The 23,263-nt window shown below is 37.4% G+C and overlaps 1 protein-coding gene and 1 pseudogene across 1 annotated transcript in view; both read left to right on the forward strand.

Annotated features, from left to right (window-relative positions):
* The window catches only part of LOC141512399 (cytochrome P450 2J2-like), a 47,541-nt pseudogene extending 37,899 nt beyond the window's left edge, over window positions 1-9,642 (forward strand).
* Window positions 9,643-13,555: 3,913 nt separating this feature from the next.
* The window catches only part of LOC141512398 (cytochrome P450 2J2-like), a 38,007-nt gene continuing 28,299 nt past the window's right edge, over window positions 13,556-23,263 (forward strand). The window contains exons 1-2 of the mRNA XM_074221301.1: window positions 13,556-14,080; window positions 16,846-17,008. Coding sequence (XP_074077402.1) covers window positions 13,868-14,080; window positions 16,846-17,008 — 376 coding nt within the window. The 5' untranslated portion in view covers window positions 13,556-13,867. The remainder of the gene's footprint in view (window positions 14,081-16,845; window positions 17,009-23,263) is intronic.

Raw genomic sequence — 23,263 nt, forward strand, 5'->3', positions numbered from 1 at the left:
CTAGAGTCATATGAGTATAATGGCACTAACTTGGACATTCCGTAACTTCTTCTGGTGAAAGCAAATGCTATTTACCCAGACAGTAGTGATTTCTCAGTCACAGTGGGTAAATGGCCCTTGAGCAAAGAGTTTTGAAGAGCTTATTGGCATTTTCCCATCACCCAGAGCATGAGCAGAACTCTTTCAAAATTATCTAAGTATACCCAAGTGTGTCTTTATAGTTACACATATACAACCCAATCAAGTTCAGTGGATGGAGAGATGGAATTCGAGTCTCTAAGACCTGGTTTCACATTCATCTTCAGATGCTTACTATGTAACTATGGATTAAGACCTCAGTTTCCTTACCTGTAAAAAGAGAAAACTTCAAACCCTAATTTTGTCATCCTAATTTTGAACCATCATGTATTAAAGATTGTGAATGAGCTTCTTTAGGTACCATCTCATTCCTAGTTCACGGTTTCTGACACATTTTTTTCCATAGCAGTAAAAACCAAGATTTTATTATAATACTCAAATATAGGTTCAGAAAGACTCAGATAAGACCTTAACAATATGAACATTCTGACAAGGCTTCTTCTTGGAAAATATTCTCTTTTTAATTTTATTTGTTTAATTTACATTTTCATTTATTTTATACATTACTAAAATAGTCTTATTGTAATAGCCAACATAATTTTATTATAAAATAATAAAATAAAAACCTTGTGAGAAATAAAGTGAAAGAAAGAGAAAAAATGTGCTTCAGTCTGTGTTCAGATAACATCAACTCTTCTCTGTTATGGATCACATTCTTTATTATAAGTCCATCAGAGAAGTTACTTCCACATTTTTTTCCCAAAGTTGTTATTGCTGATTGTAATTCCCTCCATCCATTCCTCCCTACTCCAGTATATATTCTATCTTTCTCTCTTCTTTCACTCTGTCCCTATTCAAAAGTGTGTCATGGGGCAGCTGAGTGGCTCAGAGGACAGAGCACTGGCCCTAAGGCCAGGAGGCCCCAATCCCACTTCCCACCCCAAAGACTCAGTTACCACACAGCCATGGTAGGCCACTCAACCCCATCACCTTGCAAAAAAACAAAAAAAGTGTGTTCTATCTGACTATCCTGTCCCATGATCTACCCTCTCCTCTATCACTTACACTCCCCCTCCTCTCCTCTGTCCCCTTTTCCCCATCCCTTTCCTCTAGGGTAAAAGATTTCTATACCCTATTAAGTATTTATGTTGTTACCTCTCTGAGCCATTTCTTGTGAGAATGAAGGCTCATTCATTCTCAAATTCTCCCCTTTCATTCCATTGCAAAACCTTTTTCTTGACTCTTTTTTTGTGAAATATTTTAGCCTATTCTACCTCTCCTTTCCCTTTCTTCCAGTACATTCCTTTTTCATCCATTAATTCCATCTTTACAATATATTATACCTTCATATTCAGGTCCCTCCTGTGCCTTTTCTAAATATGCTCCTTCTAACTACTCTATTAAATCAAAAGGTTCATGTGAGTAATCAGTATCTCTTCCCATGCAGGGATTCATGTAGTTCAACATCATTAAATTTCTCATAATTTACCCTTCCAATCCACCCTCTCTATGCTTCCCCTGAGTCCTGTACTTGGAGAACAAACTTTCTGTTCAACTCTGACTGTTTCTGAAATTCCCCCATTTCATTAAATATAAAAATTTTCCCCTCAAAGAGGATGTTCAGTTTTTCTAGGTAGTTGATTATCGGTTGTAACCCAATCTCTAGGAAGCAGAGATTATTCCCAAGGTATAGTTTGCCTTCCAGAATATTATATTCCAAACCTTACAGCCCTTTAATGTGGATGCTGCTAAATCCTGCATAATCCTGACTACAGCACCATGATATTTGAATTGTTTCTTGGGAGTTCTGGAATTTGGTTATACTATACCTGGGTGGGGGGGAGGTTTAGATATCTTTTTTGGATCTTTCAGGAGGAAATTGGTGAATTCTCTCAATTTCTATTTTCCCCTCTGCTTCTAGGATAACAGGGTAAATTTCTTGTAGAAATTCTTTAAAAATGAAATCAAGGCTCTTTTCCTGATTGTAACTTTCAGGTAGCCCAATAATTTTTATTGTTTTGTTTTTATTTTTTAGGTTTTTAGCAAGCCAGTGGGGTTAAGTGGCTTGCCCAAAGCCATACAGCTAGGTAATTAGTGTCTGAGGTCAGATTTAAACTCAGGGACTCCTGATTCCAGGGCTAGTGCTCTATCCACTGTGCCATCTAACCACCCCAGCCCAATAACTTTTAAATTATCTCTTCTGGATCTGTTCTCCAAGTCAGTTGCTTTTCCAGTGAGATATTTCACAATTTCTTACAGTTTTTCATTCGTTTGTGTTTGTTTTTATTATTTCTTGATTCCTCACAAAGTCATCAGTTTCCTTTAATCTCCATTCTACATTTGAAGGAGTTGTTTTCTTCAGAGAACTTTCTTATCTCCTTTTCCATCTGGCCAGTTCTTCTTTTTAAGGTATTCTTCTCCTCGTTAACATTATGAACTGTTTTTTCCATTTGACTTAAACTCATTTTTAACATGTTAGTTTCATTAGCATTTTTTCATGTGTCTCCTTGACTAAGCTGATGACTTGGTTTTCATGTTTTTTTCCTGCATTTCTCTCATTTCTCTTCCCAAGTTTTCCTCTACCTCTCTTGTTTGATTTTCAAAATCTTGTTTGAGCACTTCTATAGCCTGAGACCTATTCCAATTTTCCTTAGAGGCTTTGGATAAAGAAGCTGGAATTTTGTCATCTTCTGAGTGTGCATTTTGATCTTACATGAGACAAAAGTAATGGTTCCTTTCTTTCCCTGTTTACTAATTTCCCCAGCCTATGTTCTGGTTTTAAAAGTGCTTCCCAAACTTTTGATTTGTTATTGGGACATCCCTGCAAGGACCTCAGTTCCTTCAAAAGAGGTTCTGACTGTTCTCTTGGACTGTGGATGACCACATGACACTTCTCTGTCCTAGAGAACAGAGGAGGGTCCTTCTTCTATGGCAGTAGGGGAACCCCCAAACTGAGACCAGGGTCTGAAGATGAACAAAGCACTTGAGTCCTGTTACAGGGACTTAGGAGAGACCTTGATAGTCTCTCCCCATCCCCTTACCTTTCATGGGCTGAATGCTCTGGGAGCTACCAGGTGACTCCCTGATGGGTGACTCCACAGACCTGCTCTTTCCTGGGATCTGGGCTGCAATGAAGGCTATGCTGACCTGGGCTCTACACTCAATCTGAAGGAGGTTTCTCCACTGATCTTCCAAGTTGTACTTGGTGTTCCCTGGATTGGGATGTCTGGAAACTGCTTCTGCTGCCATGAACCATGCACTCCCAAGGACCCAGGCTCCCCTCAGAGACCCAAGTGGCCCATGGGCTGTTTCCAGAAGATTGGAGTTCCTTAGCTCTAGCTCAGTGATTCTGGTTGTGCTGTTGCCCCCTCCAACCCCATGGAACAGAGCCTTCCCATGCTCTTCCAAGATACCTTGGACTAAAGAATTATCTCACTAGGTCTTTCTGTGGGTTCTGTCTCTCTAAAATTTAGTTAGAGTCATAATTGTAAGGATTTTGGAATATTTTGGAAGAGAGCTTCTGGAAAATCCTGTCTTCACACCATCATGTTGGCTCCACCCCTGTATCTGACATTTCTAACCATCATTTCTAATATGATTTCTGAAGAAATTTTGTAATCCAAGTTCCATTGTTATCTATGAAGGAGTCCATGAACTGGAATTTTTACAATAAGGTGTCCAAAGGCTATGTCAGCTTTCCAAAGGGATCTGTGATCCCAAACAGATTGGGGATCCCTGTTCTAAGAAGTCCTGAGTTCTACAACAGGCTTGGCTTCTAAAAATGTTTGTGGGCTTGGGTAATTCTTTGCCATAGCTGGCACTCCATTCCTTCTTCTGTAAAGCAAGGTCTCTTCTGCCTCCAAGTACCTGGGATTTAGTTTCTTTCTCTTGTTTCCAGGGGACCATGTTGATGACCAACTTGACTGCTTTGCACATGGATCCTAAAGAATGGGCCACCCCAGAAACCTTCAATCCAGAACATTTTTTGGAGAATGGTCAATTTAAGAAAAGAGAGTCATTTATGCCTTTCTCAATAGGTGAGCCACACTCAGTAGAAAGAGAACCCTAGTCCAGTGGATACTAACACTTTTAACATTAAGAAACTGCAAACTCATCTTCATGAAACCCACAATCATGTGATGGTGCATATATTAGCAATATTCATTAATTGGGAAAATATATCACAACAAAATTATAATTGCTGATGGTTGGAAATGTTTCTAAGTGTACAAGACAGATAACATCCAACTGGAATTTCACAGCTGCCCCATGAAGTTTTACAGGTGCCCATTTAACAAATGAGGAAACACAGTCTCAGGGAGTTTAAGTGATATGCCCATAGTCACTCAGTTTTGCAGTGTCTCAGATGAAATCAACCTCAAATCCCTGTACTTTGTCCATTCTGCCTCATGAATGCCAAGGTGTGATGGACTGAGAAAATCTCTAAAGTGGATTTGTATTTTATTTAAAAGAGAAGCTGCAACCATTTGAAAATAAAATCTGTAAGCTCGTCTGCAAGGGACATGGCCGAGTTTCCTAGGACACATGAGGATTGTTTTGCATTCTTTAGAGAAGATTGATGTGGCTGAAGTGAGGAAAGTTTCATCCTTGGGTTCAGCTTTGACAAATGGTTTTACAGACACTTTGCAAGGACTCTAGAACTCTCTTAGGTGTAGCCATCCAAAAGCTCTGGAATGATCCATTGGGTATTCTTGGACAATCTTACTTAAACTTCCTGATACTAAGTTTTCCCATATATAAAATGAGGTGATTGGACTAGATGGCCATGAGGTTCATTTTAGCTCTGAAGCCATGACCCTACAAGAATCCCAAAATTCAAAACCAAAGATCTGAGTTTAAATTGCATCTCTTTCTAGTTGTTTGATTAACTGTGAGGACATTTGAGTAGGTGAACTGGAAAGTCCCTTTCCATCTCCAATCTGTAATGTTCTGATTCTAAGTAAATACAAAGAATTCCAGGAAAGAAAAAGCCACTAAAACTGGAGATAGCCTCTGAGCTGAACCTTGAAGAAAACTGGCTGCTCAAATAGGCAAGAGGGAGGAGGAGATGCTGACTAATCTAAGGCCAACAGTCTAGACAATATCCCAACAAGCTGGTCTGCCTCATTTATTGTTCTTGGAGGTACCATGGACCCTTGTCTAATAGGTCATTTGAGGGAATCCTTCCTTCAGGATTTTTACTGGGTGATTCTTGAGGCACCAAATCTTGTTTATTTCTTTCACAAACAAACTTACATTTATAAAATTTTATTTTAAAATTATAACAATATTAAAATCATTTAAATTTGTTAAAGGTAAACTATTATTAATAAAAATTTAAAATTTGATAGATTTAAATATTAAAATATATTTAAATTTTATTAAAATTCTCTGTGTATGTATATGTAATTGATATAGTGCTTTACAGTTTCCAAATGATTATCATACCTGTGGAGGTCTACTTCTCATCCTCTCTCACCTGGACCATTGCAATAGACTCCTAAGTCATTTCCATGCCACAATTCATTCCCCAAGCTGATCCATACTCTATTCAGCTGACATAATGCTTCCCTAAAAGTATACATCTGACCATAACACCCCCTACCCTCATACCTTACTTAAGGAGTTCCAAAGGCTCCCTAAGGGCCTCTGGGATCAAATGCAAACTGCCCAGAGACTGAATACTCTCTGGAACCTGGAATCATCCTGCCTTTCCCCTCTACCTTCTACTCCTCCTGGCCTGCATACTATTCTGCCCACATCACACTCTTAGCTCTTGATTCTATGTCTTGTCATTGGCTGTCCCCTAGACCTGGAATACCCTCTTACTTCACTTCCACCTATTGGGATCCTGGCTTCCTTCTTGGCCCAGGTCCAAAGCCACCTCCTACAGGAGGCTCTTCCTAATCCCTCTACTTTGGGTGTCACTTCCATGTTCCTATTTATGAATGTGTATTCTCTTGTTAGACTGTAAACTCCCTGAGAATCAGAATCATTTTTGTTTCTTCCTTTTATTTCCAACACTTACTTAGTGGCTGGCAGCTAGGTAGTCCAAAGGATTAGGTGCTGATCTTTTTTTTTTGCAAGGCAGTGGGGTTAAGTGACTTGCCCAAGGTCACACAGCTAGGTAATTATTAAGTATCTGAGGCCAGGTTTAGGTCCTTCAGACTCCAGGAACAGTGCTCTATCCACTGGGCCATAACCACCCCAGGTGCTGATCTTGTCCTCAGATGCTTATTATCAGGATTTGATATTTAACTGCACTTTGCTTCATTATCCTCATCTCTAAAATGGGAAGACTGATCACACTCCCCTACCAGGATTACAACTGATGGTTATGTTAAAGAACTTTACCAACTTTAATGACTTCATAGGTTTATTATTATTATTATTAATACTATTCTTGATGGTTTAGTGGATGGATTATTAGTCAATGCCTCCCCAATTCTGAGAAAGCTTATGCTTAGAGTACTATGTATACTTGAAATCACTAAATCAAAGTCATCTTTTATTATTCTGAGTCTATTAGTATTCTTGAGTCTGTAATTTAAAGGGGCGAGATGGACATGATCTCAATTACCTTCCTTAAGACTTGCTTTCCAGATCTTTAAAATAAGGAAACTAGACTAGATGATTTTCTAAAGTCTGTCACTCTAAATTCTGATCCTCCTTACTCCAAGGCATACCCTCTGCCCATGTGGTGTCTACATCATCTCTTTTCTTTTATATACCAAAAGAAAGGTTGAAGGAGGGGAGCTACAGGTCTGACATTTCTCAGAGAAATAATAATAGATTAAGGACTTGGTTTGGAAAAGTCATAAGATCATTCAATTAACCCATGGTTTGTTTCCATGATACCAAACAACTGTTTTGGCCAACTCCTGTGATGGGACAAAAGGGGTTGTCACCTAGGCTCAGTCATTTGATTGACCAAGCTGGCACTTTTTCCCATCAGAAATACCATGAGCATCCTGAAAGCAGCTTCTTGGAGAAAGAAATATGAATCGTTAGTTCATGTTTTTGGAAAAGCATTGAGATATAATCAAGGCTGGTTCTACAGCTTATGGTGACTCTTCAGTTCTGTCTCTGAACCCTCCTTCTTCAGGAGTTTATAGCTTCAAGTCAATCTGGTTCTAAGATAAAAGACCAATTGCCCCTTCCAGTCCTTCCTCCTTGGTGGGACCTTCTGGAGATAGGCGAGACCTTTCTCTATTTCCTTGAAGCTTAGAGAGCTACTTCACATTGAGACAATCTGAGACTTACCCAATATCACAAAGCCAATGAGTGTCAGAGGCAAGACCCAAGTTGGGTTTTCTGAATGCAGGATCAGAAGTTTGTTCCATGATGCTGAGAGCAGATTGATATCATAAAGCTAACAAAAGACTGACATGCATTATCATCTTCAGCCTTCACCACACCCCTGTCAGGCACAAACCAATAATGTTTACAATTGTCAGATAATATTAATTCTAGTAGTAATTAGTAATAATAATAATAATAATAATAAACTAACATGGAGATAGTCCTTCAAGGTGGGCATAAATTCCTTACATCATTATGTTGTGAGTTGGGTGGTATTATTATCTCCATTTTACACATGAAGAAATTGAGGCAGAAAAGAGTAGGTGACTTGCCCAGGGCTATACCGCTTCTAAGAATCAAGAATAAAATTTTAAGTGAGGGCTTTGAGATTCCAGGTTCAACACTCTCTTCCCTGAACCCATCTGGCTTAAATTTGGAAAGGGAACCTGTTTTTCCTCAGGCTAAACAGAAGCAGATCTTAGATCCAAGTTTCTCCTTTCACAGATGAGGAAACTTGGGCCCCCTCAAGTTGAGACTTATCCAATGTCACCTGGGTGAGATGCATACAAGGTAGGATCTGAACCCAGGTCCTCTGTCCACAGAAGCAGTATTTCACCTGTACCAAGTCTCTGAGGTCAGCAGCAGCTTGGTATGGTAGCTTTGGTGCCTGACAAGGAGCAAGGAAGCCTTGGGTTCAAATTCCACCTCTGATTTTTATAAGCATAGTAACTGTAGACACTGAAGGGTCTTAAACCCCCTCCCAATGCTGGGATTCAGATCCAAGCCATGGAGACTCCCTATCACAAACCACTGCCTGTGCTGAGCATTAGTGGGTTCACTGTTTGTGATCTCCTTGCCTTTCAGGTAAGAGAGCCTGCCTGGGAGAACAGCTGGCCCGGACTTAACTCTTCCTCTTCTTCACTTGCCTGCTGCAGAAGTTCACCTTCCAGCACCCCCCAAACACCCAGCTGAGCCTGGACTTCCGAGCTGGTATCACTTTCTCTCCTGCCTCCTATCAAATCTGTGCCCTTCCTCGAGACATGTAGGCCAAGCCAGGTCTGGTCTTCCAGGGAGCACAGAGAAGGACATGAAACCATCCTCATCCTCCACAGTTACCCACCTTGTCTTTTGGAATTTAGATGGGAGAAAGGGAGAGGGAGAGGGAGAGAGGGAGAGGGAGAGAGAGGAAAGCAGTGTAGCAGTATCCCAATTTGAACTTTGCTTCTTAGAGAAAGGGAAGATATTATTGTCACTCACTGGACTCCTCACTGGATTTGGAGTCCAAGGACCTGGGTTCAAATTCCTGTCCTACCATCTACCAGCTGAGTGACCTTGGGCAAGTCACTTGAACCTCTGCCTCAGTTTCATCATCTGAAATGTGGAGTTCAATCTCTAAGGACCTCCAGCTCTAAATCTAGAACCCTCTGATTCTATGAACAGAGGACTGCTGCTTTTCCTCCTCTACCTCAATCAGTGAAGCTAGAATATTTTTTGTTTGCTTAATTATTTTGTTCTCTCCAGTTTTTATCACTTTTACAATGAGAATGATTTGAGGGAAGGCGTAAGAGAGTTTACATGAGTTAAAGAAGGTATCCATAGGTCGATGAGAATATTCCTTAGGAAATATTATAGTTTGGAAGCTCCATATGAGCAGAGATCATTTTCTTATTCTTTCAGACAAAAATCCAAAAGCCCAGGGCCTAGCTCAGTTGATATTCACTTACTATTTCATCACTAAATCACTCACTTTGCTGTGACTTTCACATTGTGAAATATTTATCCATCAACTGATGAGCTGGGTCCCTCATACCTATTGAAAGCTGTTTTATAGATGATATATCATGATCATTTCACTATTAATTATACTCACATGGGCCTATACCTTAAGCACCGCTAATGTGTTCAAAAAACTCTCCATTGCCACAATCCCCTGTTCATATCAGAGATGTTTATGCATGGTAGATTTCTATGACGTTAATGGCAATTAGCCCAACCAATCAGAAAAATCAAATGCCCATATGAATCAATGAGATCAACGTTCTTCATTTATTGTCTACATTCTTCCTTTTAATGCTCATTCATTATATTTATAAATGTTCTGTGAATTTTACCAAATGAGGTGGTCTCAGACTCATTTTGCTGATAAATTTCTAGGCATTGCTAATAAACAAATCATACTTAGAACTATTTTGATTTTGTGTGTCCTATTTGCAGATTTTAACCCTATTCATCTTAGCTGAGTAGGGAGAGGCCTGCTTTCCAAAAGGGGAAAATTTGAAAAGGAGTTTAGTAAAGGAAAGGCTGAAAATTAAAAAAAAATAAAAATTATATTTCCTATGAAAAGAGACGGTGATAGCAACCTGTCCGTTTTAAGAGCAGAACCAACAATCTCAATCCAAACTGGTTCCATATTACTGTGAATGCCTATTCCGTTCATTTCATTTTAGTTCAGTTCAGCAAATAGAATTAAATTCTGCAAGCACAGTAGAATTGTGCCAGTGTTGTGATGGAAACACAGCATCAAAATTTAAAAGAAAGTAGAAAACAGTTGATGGTTTTGTATAACAGTAACATTCCTTAGACAGCTGTCTACAAAGGAAGCTCTGTTTTTCCTGGAGGCTTCCCTAGAGGATCATTTGGGAAATAAAAGAAGATCTTGGAAGTTCCATTTTGCTCTACTTTTGCTTAAACTTAAGAAAGCATTAATTTTTACTAATCCTTAATTTCTGTTTCTGCCCTTGTTACACAAGCCAAGCTAGGGAAGAGCTACAATCACACAGCACAGAGGAAGTTGACCCAGCTAGCACAGGTTCCTTCACCTACAGAATTATTCATTTTTTCAATAAAGCAAACAGCTATTTGAGCCTCATCACCTATTACTATACAAAATGCTGGGGATAAAAATCAGGCCAACAATCATTTAATAAGCACTTACTATGTACCAGGTACTATGTGATGTACTGGGAAACAGGATTCCTGTCTTCAAAGAGCTTACATTCTAAAGGGGGAAACAATATGGTAACCACTAGATCTATTCAAAATACACACATGGGGGTAGAGAGGGTGAGGGGTTGAGAACCTAGGTAACATGGATGGTGACACCCTCAACAGTAACAGGGAAGGTAGGAAGGGATGAAGGGTTTTTTTTTTTTTAAGAAAATATAATGGTACCATTTTGTATGAGTTAAAACCAACTTCTATCTATCTAGGGTTATTCAGTTTGAGATCTTCATCAGGCCATTGGAGGTATGTAACAAGAAGTCAAGAAAGTGATCAGGGTTGAATAAAAAGATTTCAAAACCAACAATTTAGAGATGATCATTGAATCCCTTGGAACCAAAGAGATCAACAAGTGAAATAGTAAAGCAAGAAAAAAGAAACAGCTTCAGGATAAGAGTAATTGTCTGTGCCTGGGCATTGTCTCTCTTTATTTTCTATGGTAATGTTCAGGTTAGATTCAGATCAGGTTCAAATGTGCTTTCACATACATATACATTACTATAGCAATGAAATCATAGACATGCTACAGACCTCGTGGGATCCTTCTGCTTAGAAATATATTTCACTGCCAAAGACTTTGGGGGAGTTCCTGTCAGGTTCTGGAAGCCAGAAGTTTAAGAAAGATCAAACAGTAGATAGCCATATTTTCCCTTTACATGATATATTACTTCATCTTATATGTATATATATATATATTGCTTCATATAGTATGTATATATTGCTTCATATAGTATATTTTGCATTTTAATTTACCATACCTAGTGATCACAAATAGTAGCTTTATAAAATCATTGATCATTGAACTGGAAGATACCTTGGAGATATTTCTTCCAACTCCCTCACTTTATATGTGAAATTGTGGAGGCAAAAAGAGATTAATTTACTTCAAAACCAAAAAATGGAGGGGTATACATTTAAAGCCCAAAGAATTTCAGAAGCCATATAGGCCAATTTCTTTGTTTTACAGATAAGGAAATTGAACTTAACTGGGTTAGGTGACTTACTCAGAATCACATAGCTCATATGTATCTCAGGTCAGATTTGAACTCACAAAGATAACTCTTCCTGACTCTAGGTGAAGCCACCTTGCCATAGATCACAGAAGTATTAAATGTTAGAGGGAGAACTCAAAAGAATTTTGATTTAAATATTGCTTCAAAATATGCTATGCAACTTTTCTGTATCTCAATTTCCTCATTTCTGGAAAAAAGATGATTTGATTTAATGACCTCTAAGATCTCTTCTATCTTTTTTTTTAGGTTTTTGCAAGGCAATGGGTTTAAGTGGCTTGCCTAAGGCCACACAGCTAGGTAATTATTAAGTGTCTGAGGCCAAATTTGAACTCAGGTACTCCTGACTCCAGGGCCCATGGTCTATCCACCGAACCACCTAGCTGCCCCTTCTTTTATCTTTAAATCTACTATTTCCCTAAGGATCTTTCCAAAACCCTCTGTTTTTAAATTAAAAAAATAATTTTTTCAAGAAGATGGTAATTGAGAATTAGTGAAAATGAGAGTTTTTCAGAAAAGTAATAAGGCAACATACTATAACTGGAAAAAATAAACATTTTATGGGAGTCTGCGGCCCAAATAGCCATTCAATCAATCCGAAAGATTCTGAGAGAGAACATCCATAGTTTGTTTTATAACTTAATGTTTGATAGCTTGATGTGTCCTAGGGAGCTTCTGTCAAGTTAAGCTCATTATAAAAGAGAAAGACACAAAACAATCAAACTGTCAAGCTTTCCCAACTATGGTATCCATTTTCTAAGGAAAAAGAGGGGGAAAAAAAGCAAGTTTTTGGTTTCTGCTCTTTCAAACTGTGGCCAATTCCTAGTAAATTATTCAAATTCTCATTGGGAAGATGAATCAGAGTGTGGAGATTGGAGACAGGTAGACCCACCAGCAGGCTATTGTAATAATGCAGGTGAGTTTAAGTGATAAGGGTAGCAGGGAAAGAGGAGAGAAAAAGGAACATTTGAGAGATGCTCCACAGTTGAAGTCAACAACCCTTGACCCCATATTGGATGTATAAGGGAAAAGATAATAAGGAATCCAGGATAGTCCCTAGGTTATGAGGATTGACAATGACATGAAAATTAAGAGAGGTGTCAATGTTTAGAGGGAAATGAGAGAGGGAGAAAAATGTAGAAATCAAAATCTTGGAAAAAATGAATGTTGAAAACTGTCTTTACATATATTTGGAAAATACTTTGAAATAAGATAGAGCAAGTAAAGAAAAGGAGTGAGATTAAACATAAGTGAAAAAATGGAAACAATCTTCTGGAGGAGACAGGATGAGCTGGGGTCTCTTAAACAAGTATAAAGGGTCCATCGTGGTCAGGGGAATGGCCATTTCTTTATGTGAGACCAGATAAGTGCATCTTTCCTCATCTGTAAAATCAGACTAATAATAGCACCTACATCATACAATATTATGCAAATAAAATGAGAAAATTGATGTTAAGCCATTTGTAAACCTTAAACCACCATATAAATATTAGCTACTGAGAAATGCTTGTTGAGTGATTAACTGCCAAATGGATTGATGAAATCAAAGGAGTTACAGGACAAGAGAATCTCCAAGTTGGAAGCAACTTCAGAGGCACCTAGTGAGTAGTCAGTCCTAAGCCTAAACCCCTTAAGTTCCTCTAATTGTTCTGTTGTTTGTTTGTTTGTTTAGTTTTTACAAGGCAATAGGCCTAAGTGACCTGCCCAAAGTCACACAGCTAGGCAATTATTTATGTGTCTGAGACTGTATTTGAACTCAGGTCCACCTGACTCCGGGCCAGTCCTCTATCCACTGTGCCACCTAGCTGCCCTATTCTAATTATTCTAATAAAGTTGACATGATTTTCTCCCACTGAAGGTCACAGGCCTAGTGAAATCTCTCCACACAACCTCAGGGCTTACTGGATCCCAGGCATAGAGTTTTCTGCATTTGTTCCCAAGCCCATTTGGAGACAGATGAGGGCTGACAAGGCAGCTGAGCTGGGTGCCAATGAAGGATGTGAAACTTATAAATAGCTGTGGGACTCGGGAACATTCCTGGCCCCCCTCGACCTCAGTTTTCCTCTCTCCTAAACAAGGGGACATCCTTCTGGGTCCCTTTTGGCCTCAAAGTTCCGGCCCTGTGATTTGGGCCCCATTGGGAGGGGCTATCTGTGGGCGGACCTTCCCAGGCTGTTCTGACCTTATTCTCTCTCTGGTTCCCAGCAAGAAGCAGTCTTCTTTTGGGGGTGGGCAGGATTGCTTCCAGGAGGCAGGCCCTGGCAGAAAACAGAAGGCTGGCTGACAGAGGAGAGGCTGACATTTCCTGTAGCGCACCCTATATAGACAGCCCGGGCAGCAGTTCCGAGGAGACAAACACAGCCTGGGCTTGGTCTCTTGTGAACTCTGCTCCTGTCGGCTCCACAGCTATTGTTGTAGGAAGGGGAAGAGGGAGGAGGAGCCCGGCTGCTGAGGCCTCCACGCCAGAGCTGGCAAGGATGCAGCTCTCTCTGCAACCCCTGCTCCCTTTGCTTTGGGATGGAACCCCCTTACAGACCTTCCTCCTCCTCTCTGCCATGCTCCTGATCCTGGTACAGTATCTACAGAGGAAGAGGCAGCATCGAAATTACCCCCCTAGTCCTCCTGGGCTGCCCATTTTGGGCAACTTCTTCCAGATAGACTATAAAAACCCCAGAATGACCATCCAAAAGGTGAGCGGTGAGATGGGAGAGTCAGATGCCACAGGCTGGAAGGGGGCATGGGAAGTGGGGCACTGTGTAACGTGCTGGATTGGATAGCCACACATCTAAGCAACCATCCCTACTCTGACCGTATTTCTTGCAATGGAAAGGGTATCTGGTTTGGAACTCGGAGGGCCTGGGTTCACATCCCCCTTCTGATCTACGGGACCTGGAGAAACTCCTCAGCTCATCCTCTGTGGGTAGTGCTATTGTGGTGTTTCCTTTTGTATGTGATCAGAATTTTGTGGCCCCTGAGGTCCCTTCTGAGTCCATTTCTGTGATTCTGATGCAGTGAGAGAATGGGGAAGTGCTTCAACCAGTGATTGGCACAGTTAAACATTATATCCATATCAGCTACTATTATTGCTATTATTACTGTTATCTATAAAGTGACAGGGACTTCCTTGAGAGGCTGTCACTTGCTCTTTTGTATCCCCATTAGCATAGTACCAGAGCCATAGGAAGCACTGAACATATGTTCATTAATTAGTAAAGGAAACTGCATAGGCAGCCTCTGGTGTTTCTTAAAATTCTTGAACCAGAAGTACTTAAAAGGGGGCCCGATGAATTGCAACTAAAAATATTTTATAAAAAATAATTAAACATTTAATTTAAATATTAATAATAATTTTAAAAATGATCTGTGCCTTATGAGAAGCAATTGCCAAAATTTAAAGAAAACTAAGTGGCCAAGACCCAGATCTTTTAGTTTTTGTAACTTAATGTGACTTTACACTCCCTTTTGAATTATGTTTTATTGCATTCAGCTCATTGAAATTTATTTTAATTCACTCCATCATCCAGATATTCTTTTTTGGTTTTGGTTTTTGTAAAGCACTAGTGTTGAGTGACTTGCCTAAGGTCACACAGCTAGGTGAGTATTGAGTGACTAAGGCCAGATTTGAACTCATTCTTCTAATTCCAGAACCGGTGTTCTATCCATTATATCACCTAGCTTTATTATATCACCAGTTATTCTTGACTTAGTGTTGACTTTGAATCACATGAGAACCCCATCGGTGCCTTTTTTTTCAAGTGGTTGAAAAAATCTCAGAGACCCAAAACCAAGCACAGACCCAGGAATTGCATATGGAGACCTGGGACATTCAAAGATTAAGAATCTTGTCAAGGGGCAGCTAGGTGGCAGAGGAGATAGAGCACTAGCCATGGAATCAGGAGGACTTGAGTTCAAATTTGACCTCAGACACTTGATAATTACCTTAATAATTACTTTTGGACAAGTCACTTAACCCAATTTCTTTGCCAAAAACAAAAAACAAAAAATTGTCTTATCAACAGTCACAGCTGGCATGAGTCAAGGATGGGTTATGAACCCAGGTATTTCTGATGCTGGGTCTCTGTAATATCCATGCTGCTTCCCAGGTGAGATGGATATAGCCTTTGGGCATCTGTAGAGAACTTTGCATGCTTTATTCTATTTGATCCTCAATATACCTCTTTGAGATCGCTACTAGATATGCCGAAACTGAATCTCGTAATGGGTTCATTGGCTGGTTCCTAACAGAAATCAAAAGTAGGATCTGAACTCCGATCTTACTAGATTTCAAGTCATCTGACCTTATTACATCCCATACCTCACCTCCCTTTTTTTCTTTTTGAAATCTAAATCCCCTTGGCTCCTGAAAATCATTTTCCTATGCTGCCAGCTTGGAGTTCTTCCCTTTCTGGGGTTTTTAAAACAGGAGGTGCAGCATTCAGGCCCCAACCAGTCTTTAATGGCTTCAGAGAAGGGTGTGATGACAGACTCTCAGGGTATCTAAGTGCAAACCTTGTTCCTTAGAGAAGTTCATGACCATGATGACAGAAACACTAATATTTCCTCGGTCTCAAAGATCCTTTATTGAGTATTGAAAGGGCTTTGATGAGAGTCACTGGGGGAAAAGACTGAATCAATCCATCAGTCAATTCAATGAGCACATCATAAGTGGGTTCTGTGAGCCAGATACTATTCTAGGTGCCAGAGATGAAGGAAACAACAACCAAAGAACCTGCCCTTTCCTTATGAGAATGTGCATTCTATTTACTTCAATGAACTTATTAAAGTTTCCAGTCTTGACTCGTTAAAGTGTTCCCACATATTAAAAGTTGGGTTTTTCCCACTTATTTTTTTTTTTTAGGTTTTTGCCGGGCAGTGGCGTTAAGTGGCTCGCCCAAGGCCACACAGCTAGGTCATTGTTATGTGTCTGAGGTCGTATTTGAACTCAGGTACTCCTGACTCCAGGGCCAGTGCTCTATCACACCGCGCCACCTAGCTGCCCTTCCTTGAACGTAGCAGCCACTTTAGAGCTTGGAATATATATTCCCTCTTCCTTTGAATTTTGGAATTTCCAGTTTTCATGAGAGCTTAGCTTCAGGGGGCCATCGCTAATAGGAAGCTTTCCCTCCCAGAGCTAGTCACCCCTGAAATTATATAGAATTTCCTATGTGTGTATTCTGTATTCACTTATATAAGCATAGATCATTTCCTTCCAAGGTTCATTCCTCAAGGGAAGGAACTATTTGGTATTTGTGACTGTTTACTCAGTTTCTAGCACAATATTTGGGGACAGAGATGGATGATGCAGGGATTGTTTGTGTTCATTTACCTGAAGGCAGGGGACTTGGATCAGACCCAGTTGAGTGATCTCCATTGGATTCATGTTATCTGACAATAGTAGACATAAAAATGACCTAAAGGCAATTGACGCTTACAACTCAAACTAATTCTCTTTCAGCTTTCCAAGAAATATGGAAATATTTTCTGCACACACATGGGCAATATGACCTTTATGATGGTAACTGGATTGCCACTGATCAAGGAGGTCCTGATCAACCAAGATCAGGTGTTTATTAATCGCCCCCACCTTCCTATCCGCTCCCGCATCTTTAAATCACTTGGTGAGTTCTTTGAATTGCAATAAATATTTTTCATCTCCAATATTCTTGGAAAGATTATATTTGACTCCTGTCCTTCATCAATCCTGAAGGATTCTAATCCATTGCAGAGCTGTAAATACACCCTATATAAAATAGGCTATAAAAAATATAAATAATATAAGCATTTGATGTTTCCTTCCTTTATGTCTGACAGTGAGGGGGAAGGAATAGGATTGAGAGGGATGATAATGAAAATGGTGAAAGGCATTCAAATATATCCCATAGGTGAATCAATTAGAGGAGCTTGGATAACTTAAGGAATGAGGAATGGGGTTCAGGGGTGGGGTGAAGGGTGGCATGATGACTGTCTTCAACTGTTTGAAGGGCTATTGATATAAAGGGGGTTAAATTAGTCTTTTTGTGAGACTTGATGCTAGGAAAGCTTACGATCAGAGCTGTCTAAAATGAAATGATTTTCTTCAGAAGTAGTAGATTCTCTCCCCCGGAGGTCTTCAAGGGAAAGTTGTTGGGTATATTTGTTGGTGTTATTTGCTGGGTAAAAGTGAAACTGGATGACCAGCAAAGTCCCTTCTGATACTGAAATTCTATGGTTTTATGATTCTGCCTTTAGACCCTTTGAACCCTCGTGATGGTGCAGATGCCAGTAGAGCCACCTGCATCTGAAGAAATGCATTACAATCCAAGTTCCAGGTCAAAGCTTTATTTTCCTATAACAATTCAAGTAAACAATGATTATTCATAAAACTGCACTCCGCTATGCACAACTTAATATTCTTTTCAAATATACAGCAAAATTATCCCATAAATTTCTTTATCCTTTTTTTCTTCTTTTCTCTTTCCTCCATAGAATGGTTACCATTAGACTTATAGCAAAGTTTGATTGGATAAGACTAAAAAATAAAACAGTGTCAGGAGGGATAAAAAAGGAGAAATTATCTCATTTAAATGAGGTTAAAAAAGGGTAAAAATTATAGAAGAACTTGGGGGGAGGGTATTGGTAGTGTTGAAACCATAAGGAATAGGAAAAAGGGGAATACCTTTATGTTTGTGTTTGTGTGTGTGTGTGTGTGTGTGTGTGTGTGTGTGAGAGTGTGTGTTTGTGTGTGTGTGTGTGTGTGTGTGTATGTGGAGAAAGAGAGAGAGAGATAAGTCTTCTAAATTCAGAAAGAAACAAAACTGTAAGGGGATTGGGTGGGGGAGAGGATAAGGGAGGAATTCTTGGAGGAGTGGGTAGGAGGGATAGGGATAGTGTGAGGACAGTGAGAAAAAATAGTAAAGGAGGAAAATAGATAACAAGTCATTATACTTTAGAAAGTGGATTTTTAAAATTTATCTTAGAGGTTGAAACTGACAATAGATAAAAAATATGAATTGAACTATATATTGCTATCAGGAAATGTATATAAAATGAGAGATATATACTAATAAAAAAGACCAGAAGTAAATTTTATTAGATTAACAAAAACTTGTTTTTTTAATTATGTTCTCAGACAAAGGTAAAGCTAAAATAGATTTAATCAAAAGAGAAAAATAAGGAAATTAGACTACATATGAATCACACTATTCTATAATGTTTTAAACTATTTAAAAGAGAGTATAAAATGTCTGAGGTAATAACTGCCAAAACAGGCACAGTAACTATATGAACATAAACATAAAACACATTGTATATAAATGAGGAGTAAATAATTCAAATTTTATTTACTGTTCATGGGTAAGTAAAACCAATGTAACAAAAATATAACAAGTTAATCAATTTATATATGGATATCCAAATTAAATTACTAAATCAATTTAGTTCACTGATTAAAAAATAAATAATGACCAAATGGTCATTCCAAAGATCAAACTTCAATGAGACCAGGGAAAAAAGATGTAAACATATTCAAAGACATCAGGCCTTAAACTATACAATAAACTGAGACCATTGTTGAAATGTGAAATGAATAATTTCATTTATTTTAAATTAATGTTTTCTTTATAAATAAAACATGCAGTTAAGGAGAGAAGGAATGCAGAAAATTAGGAAGAGATTTTCATGGATAGTCTTTTAATAAAATGTGATTGGGCTGGAATATTGCTGTGGTGTAAGAAATGATGAACTGGTTGATCTAGAAAAGCACAAATCCCATTTGATAATAATATTTTTTATTTTATTTTTATTATATATATTAAAGTTATTACTGTAATTTTAGTTAGACTTCTAATTATAATTTTGTACCCATATTTATTAAATAGGACTACAATTTTCTTTTTATACTTTTATTCTTCCTGATTTTTATCTCAGTCTCATATTTGTTTCATTAAAGGGATGTTGCAGAATGCCTTCTTTATCCATTATTTTCCTTTTTTAATATTGGAATTAGTTGATCTCTAAATCACTTGTAAATTCATCTTATTCTAGAGAATTTCTCTTAGAAATCTCATGTACGGTCTCTATTTTTTCTAATATAGTTTTTTAGGTTATTTAATATACTCTACTAATATCTAATATAGGCTATTTAATTATTCTACTTTATCTTCTGTTAATATAAACAATTTGTTTTTAAATAAATATTTTTCATTTCATTTAAATTGTTAAAATGTATGGTATAGAATAGAGTATAATAACTCCTTATAATTGCTTTAATGAAATCTTTATTAGTGGTGTTTTTACCCTTTTCACTTTCAATGCTACTGATTTAGTTTTCTTCTCAACCAATTTTAACTAGGTTATTTGATTTTTTAACCACAAAACCAATTCCTAGTTTTATTTAATAATTCAATGGATTTTTGTTTTATTCTCAATTTTATTGATCTTTAATTTTTAGTTTTTCAATCTAATGTTTGATTGGGGATTTTGAATTTGTTTTTTTTTCCTAGATGTTTTGTGAATTGCAGCCAAATTCAGTAATCTTGTCTTTCTCATTTTATTGACATAAGCATTTTCCTCTAAACACTGCTATTGCTATATTCCATAGATTTTGAACTTATCTTATTCTATTTAATGAAATTATAAATAGTTTCTATTGTGTCTTTAACTCACTCATTCTTTAAGATTTAATTATTTAAACTCTAATTCATTTTCATCTATATTCCTTGATTTCTTACTAAATATAATTTTATTGTATTATAATCGGGAAAGCATACTTTTAATGTTTCTGATTTTATGTTCTTAATTTTAAAACTTTATATACTAAAATAAATTTTATAAACTAATATACTAATAAAGGTACCATACTGAATGTATTCCTTCCCATTTTTTCAGTCAGTTCTCTCCAGGTATCTATCATATCTAACTTATCTAAATACCCTTTACCTACTTCACTTCTTTTTTATTACTTTTATTAGATTGATCTAATTCTGAGAAAGATTTAAGAACTACTATTATATATCTACGATCTATCTTCACCTGTTATACGCTTAAATTTTCTCATAAAAATTTAACTGTTATAATATTTGGTGCATATAGGTCCTATATTTATGCTTCTTCACTCTCTATGATACCTTTTATCAAAATGCTCTTATCTCTTTTAATTAAATACAGTTTAATTAAATATATTTTTGCAATAACTTTGCCTGAGATCATAGTCACCAAAAATCCCTGAGCTTTTTACATGATTTGAAGGATAATAAATTCTCCCCCAACCATACATTTTAACACTATGGGTATCTCTTATTTTTAAATGTCTTTTTTGTAAGCAGTATAGTGTGGGATTCTGATTTTTAATCCATTCTGCTATCCATTTCCATTTAATGGGTGAATTCATCCCATTCACATTGAAAATTATAATTACTATCTCTGAATTTCCCTCCTTATTTTTACTATTTTCTTTCTCAACCTTTCTTTTTAACCTTTCCTTATCTTCTGTAACCTTATCTTCTCCCCTTACCCAATTGCTCCTTATTTTAGGAATCCTCTAGAAGTCCCTACTTTATCTATTAACCCAATTGTTCTGATCTTAATCTCCACTTTTTCCAGATTCTCACCTCTTCATAAGACTTCTAAACCATGTCAAATATACACATTGTTTCCTCTTCAACCCAGAGGAGAATGTTTCCAATAATGGCAGGCCTTCACTATCACCCACTTCCTCTTTATTAGTTCTTTCTTTCATTGTCCATTTTTGAGGTCCTTCCTTATTTTACCTTTTGCCAATCCAATTTTATCTTTTTTGAATAAAACCTAATCATACATAATTCCACCCCAACTTTTCTTTCAAACTACCTCATTAATAACAGTTTTAAGAATACTATTACTAAGGGGTGTCTAGGTGTTGCAGTGGATAGAGCACTGGCCTTGGAGTCAGGAGTACCTGGGTTCAAATCTGGTCTCAGACACTTAATAATTACCTAGTTGTGTGGCCTTGGGCAAGCCATTTAACCCCATTGTCTTGCAAAAACTAAAAAAAAAATAATACTATTAACAATTATAAAACAAGTAATTACTACAACTACTATATTCCTGCATCTTAAGTAAATAGTTTGACCTGAATCAGAATCCTATAATCTTTAAAGAGTTTCTTATACTTATTTTGTATATTTTATATCAGACTTTCCATTGAATTCTGATATTTTTGTTTAAAATACCTTCTGACTTGAAAGTCTTTGAGTAAATCAAATATCCATTTTTTTTCCACCCAGAATTATACTCAGCTTTGCTGGACAAGTCACTCCTGGCTACAATCCCAGCTCTTTTGATCCCTGAAATTGAATGTTCCAAAACAGAAGTTATTTAATGTAGGAGCTACTAGGTCTTATGAAATTCTGGTTATTTTCCCAGAGCATTAATTTCTTTTTTGATTACAATGTTTTCTTTGTAAACTGGGATTTTGAAACTTGACCATGACATTCTTATGTTTTCTTGTTGGGAATCTCTTTCATGTGTTGATCAGAACAATTTTCCTTAATAATTTCTTGTAATATTGTATCCACATTTTTTTTAACAATTCTTAGAATCTCTCTCCTTAATCTGTTCTCCTGATCAGGTTTATTCTCTAATGAGATGTTTTAAATTGATTGCACTTTTTCTAGTTTTATTATTTGTTTGTCTCTTATAGTATCATTTGATTACCCTTGTTAGGTTGTAGGTTTCAAGGAGCTATTTTTTTCCAAAGAATTGTTATCTCTTTTTTCATTTGATAAATGTTCTTTTCATTAATTTTATTGGATTTCTTTTATTTACACTGTCTATATTTCTATTATTGCTTAATGCAGAGTTTTCCTCATCTTCTATCCCTTATAAAGGCTTTCTGAAAGACTAAGTGAAAGGGCTCAGGATGAATACTTTGAAATTTGAGAGCATTATGGGATCTCAGACATAAAGAACCTCAGCAACTTCCTAAAACTTTCAGGACCAAAATTGGAATAACCTCTCAGAATTCCCCACATATGGTCATCTAGATTCTACTTCAAAATCTCTAAGAATGGGGAGCCCCCACACCTCTCAAAGAAACACTTTGGGGCAATTCTAACTGATCAGAAATCTGTCCTTCCCTCCATTTTCAGTTCTCCTCCTTATATCTTTCACTATTTGCTCCTAGTTTTGTCTTCTGGGACCAAACACACGGGAAAAAAAAATTAATCTCTCTTCCATGACATCAACACAATTTTGCTGACTTTCTACTAGCTCCTCTTCTCTCTTTTTAACTTCGAAATAATTTATTATTTACAGCAGATTACTTGGATGATTCAGATTGTATAATATTAGATCTTCAACCACTCTGAGTATAAATGATTCTTCTTGGCCCAGACTCATCTCTTTGTTTCTATTTGTTTGTTTGTTTGTTTTTAAATCAAGGACACCACCATCATTTTTTATCATCTTTTCACTCTTACAATCTTTTGCTCTCTGTTATTTGAACTTACATAATACATTGGTGAAATAGGACTATGGTGTCCTTCAAGGTCTATGAGTATGGTCTTCAAGGCCCATGCATATAAGAAGTCAGTCTTAGAATACAAAGAATACCTCTAGGAGACAGATGTAATAGAAAAGTCATGGACTATGCAATCTTAGGGATTTTGTTTCAATCTTGGCTTTGCCAAATTCTACCTGTGTCATTTTGGATGATCAAACTCTACACAGAAAGCATAATTCTGATGGACTGGCGACATTGTTTGAATATCTGGCAAGGAAGCCAAAAGAAGAATACAAGGACATGCTCAACAACCCCCTTAAGAATTTAAGAATTGATTGTGGATCATGAAAGACACTGAGACAGAACCACCCAGCATAGCATGTCCTCAGCAGTAAAGGTACTGTGTTCTATGAGC

The sequence above is a fragment of the Macrotis lagotis genome, chromosome 2, assembly GCF_037893015.1.
Source record: "Macrotis lagotis isolate mMagLag1 chromosome 2, bilby.v1.9.chrom.fasta, whole genome shotgun sequence".
NCBI classification, from domain to species: domain Eukaryota; kingdom Metazoa; phylum Chordata; class Mammalia; order Peramelemorphia; family Peramelidae; genus Macrotis; species Macrotis lagotis.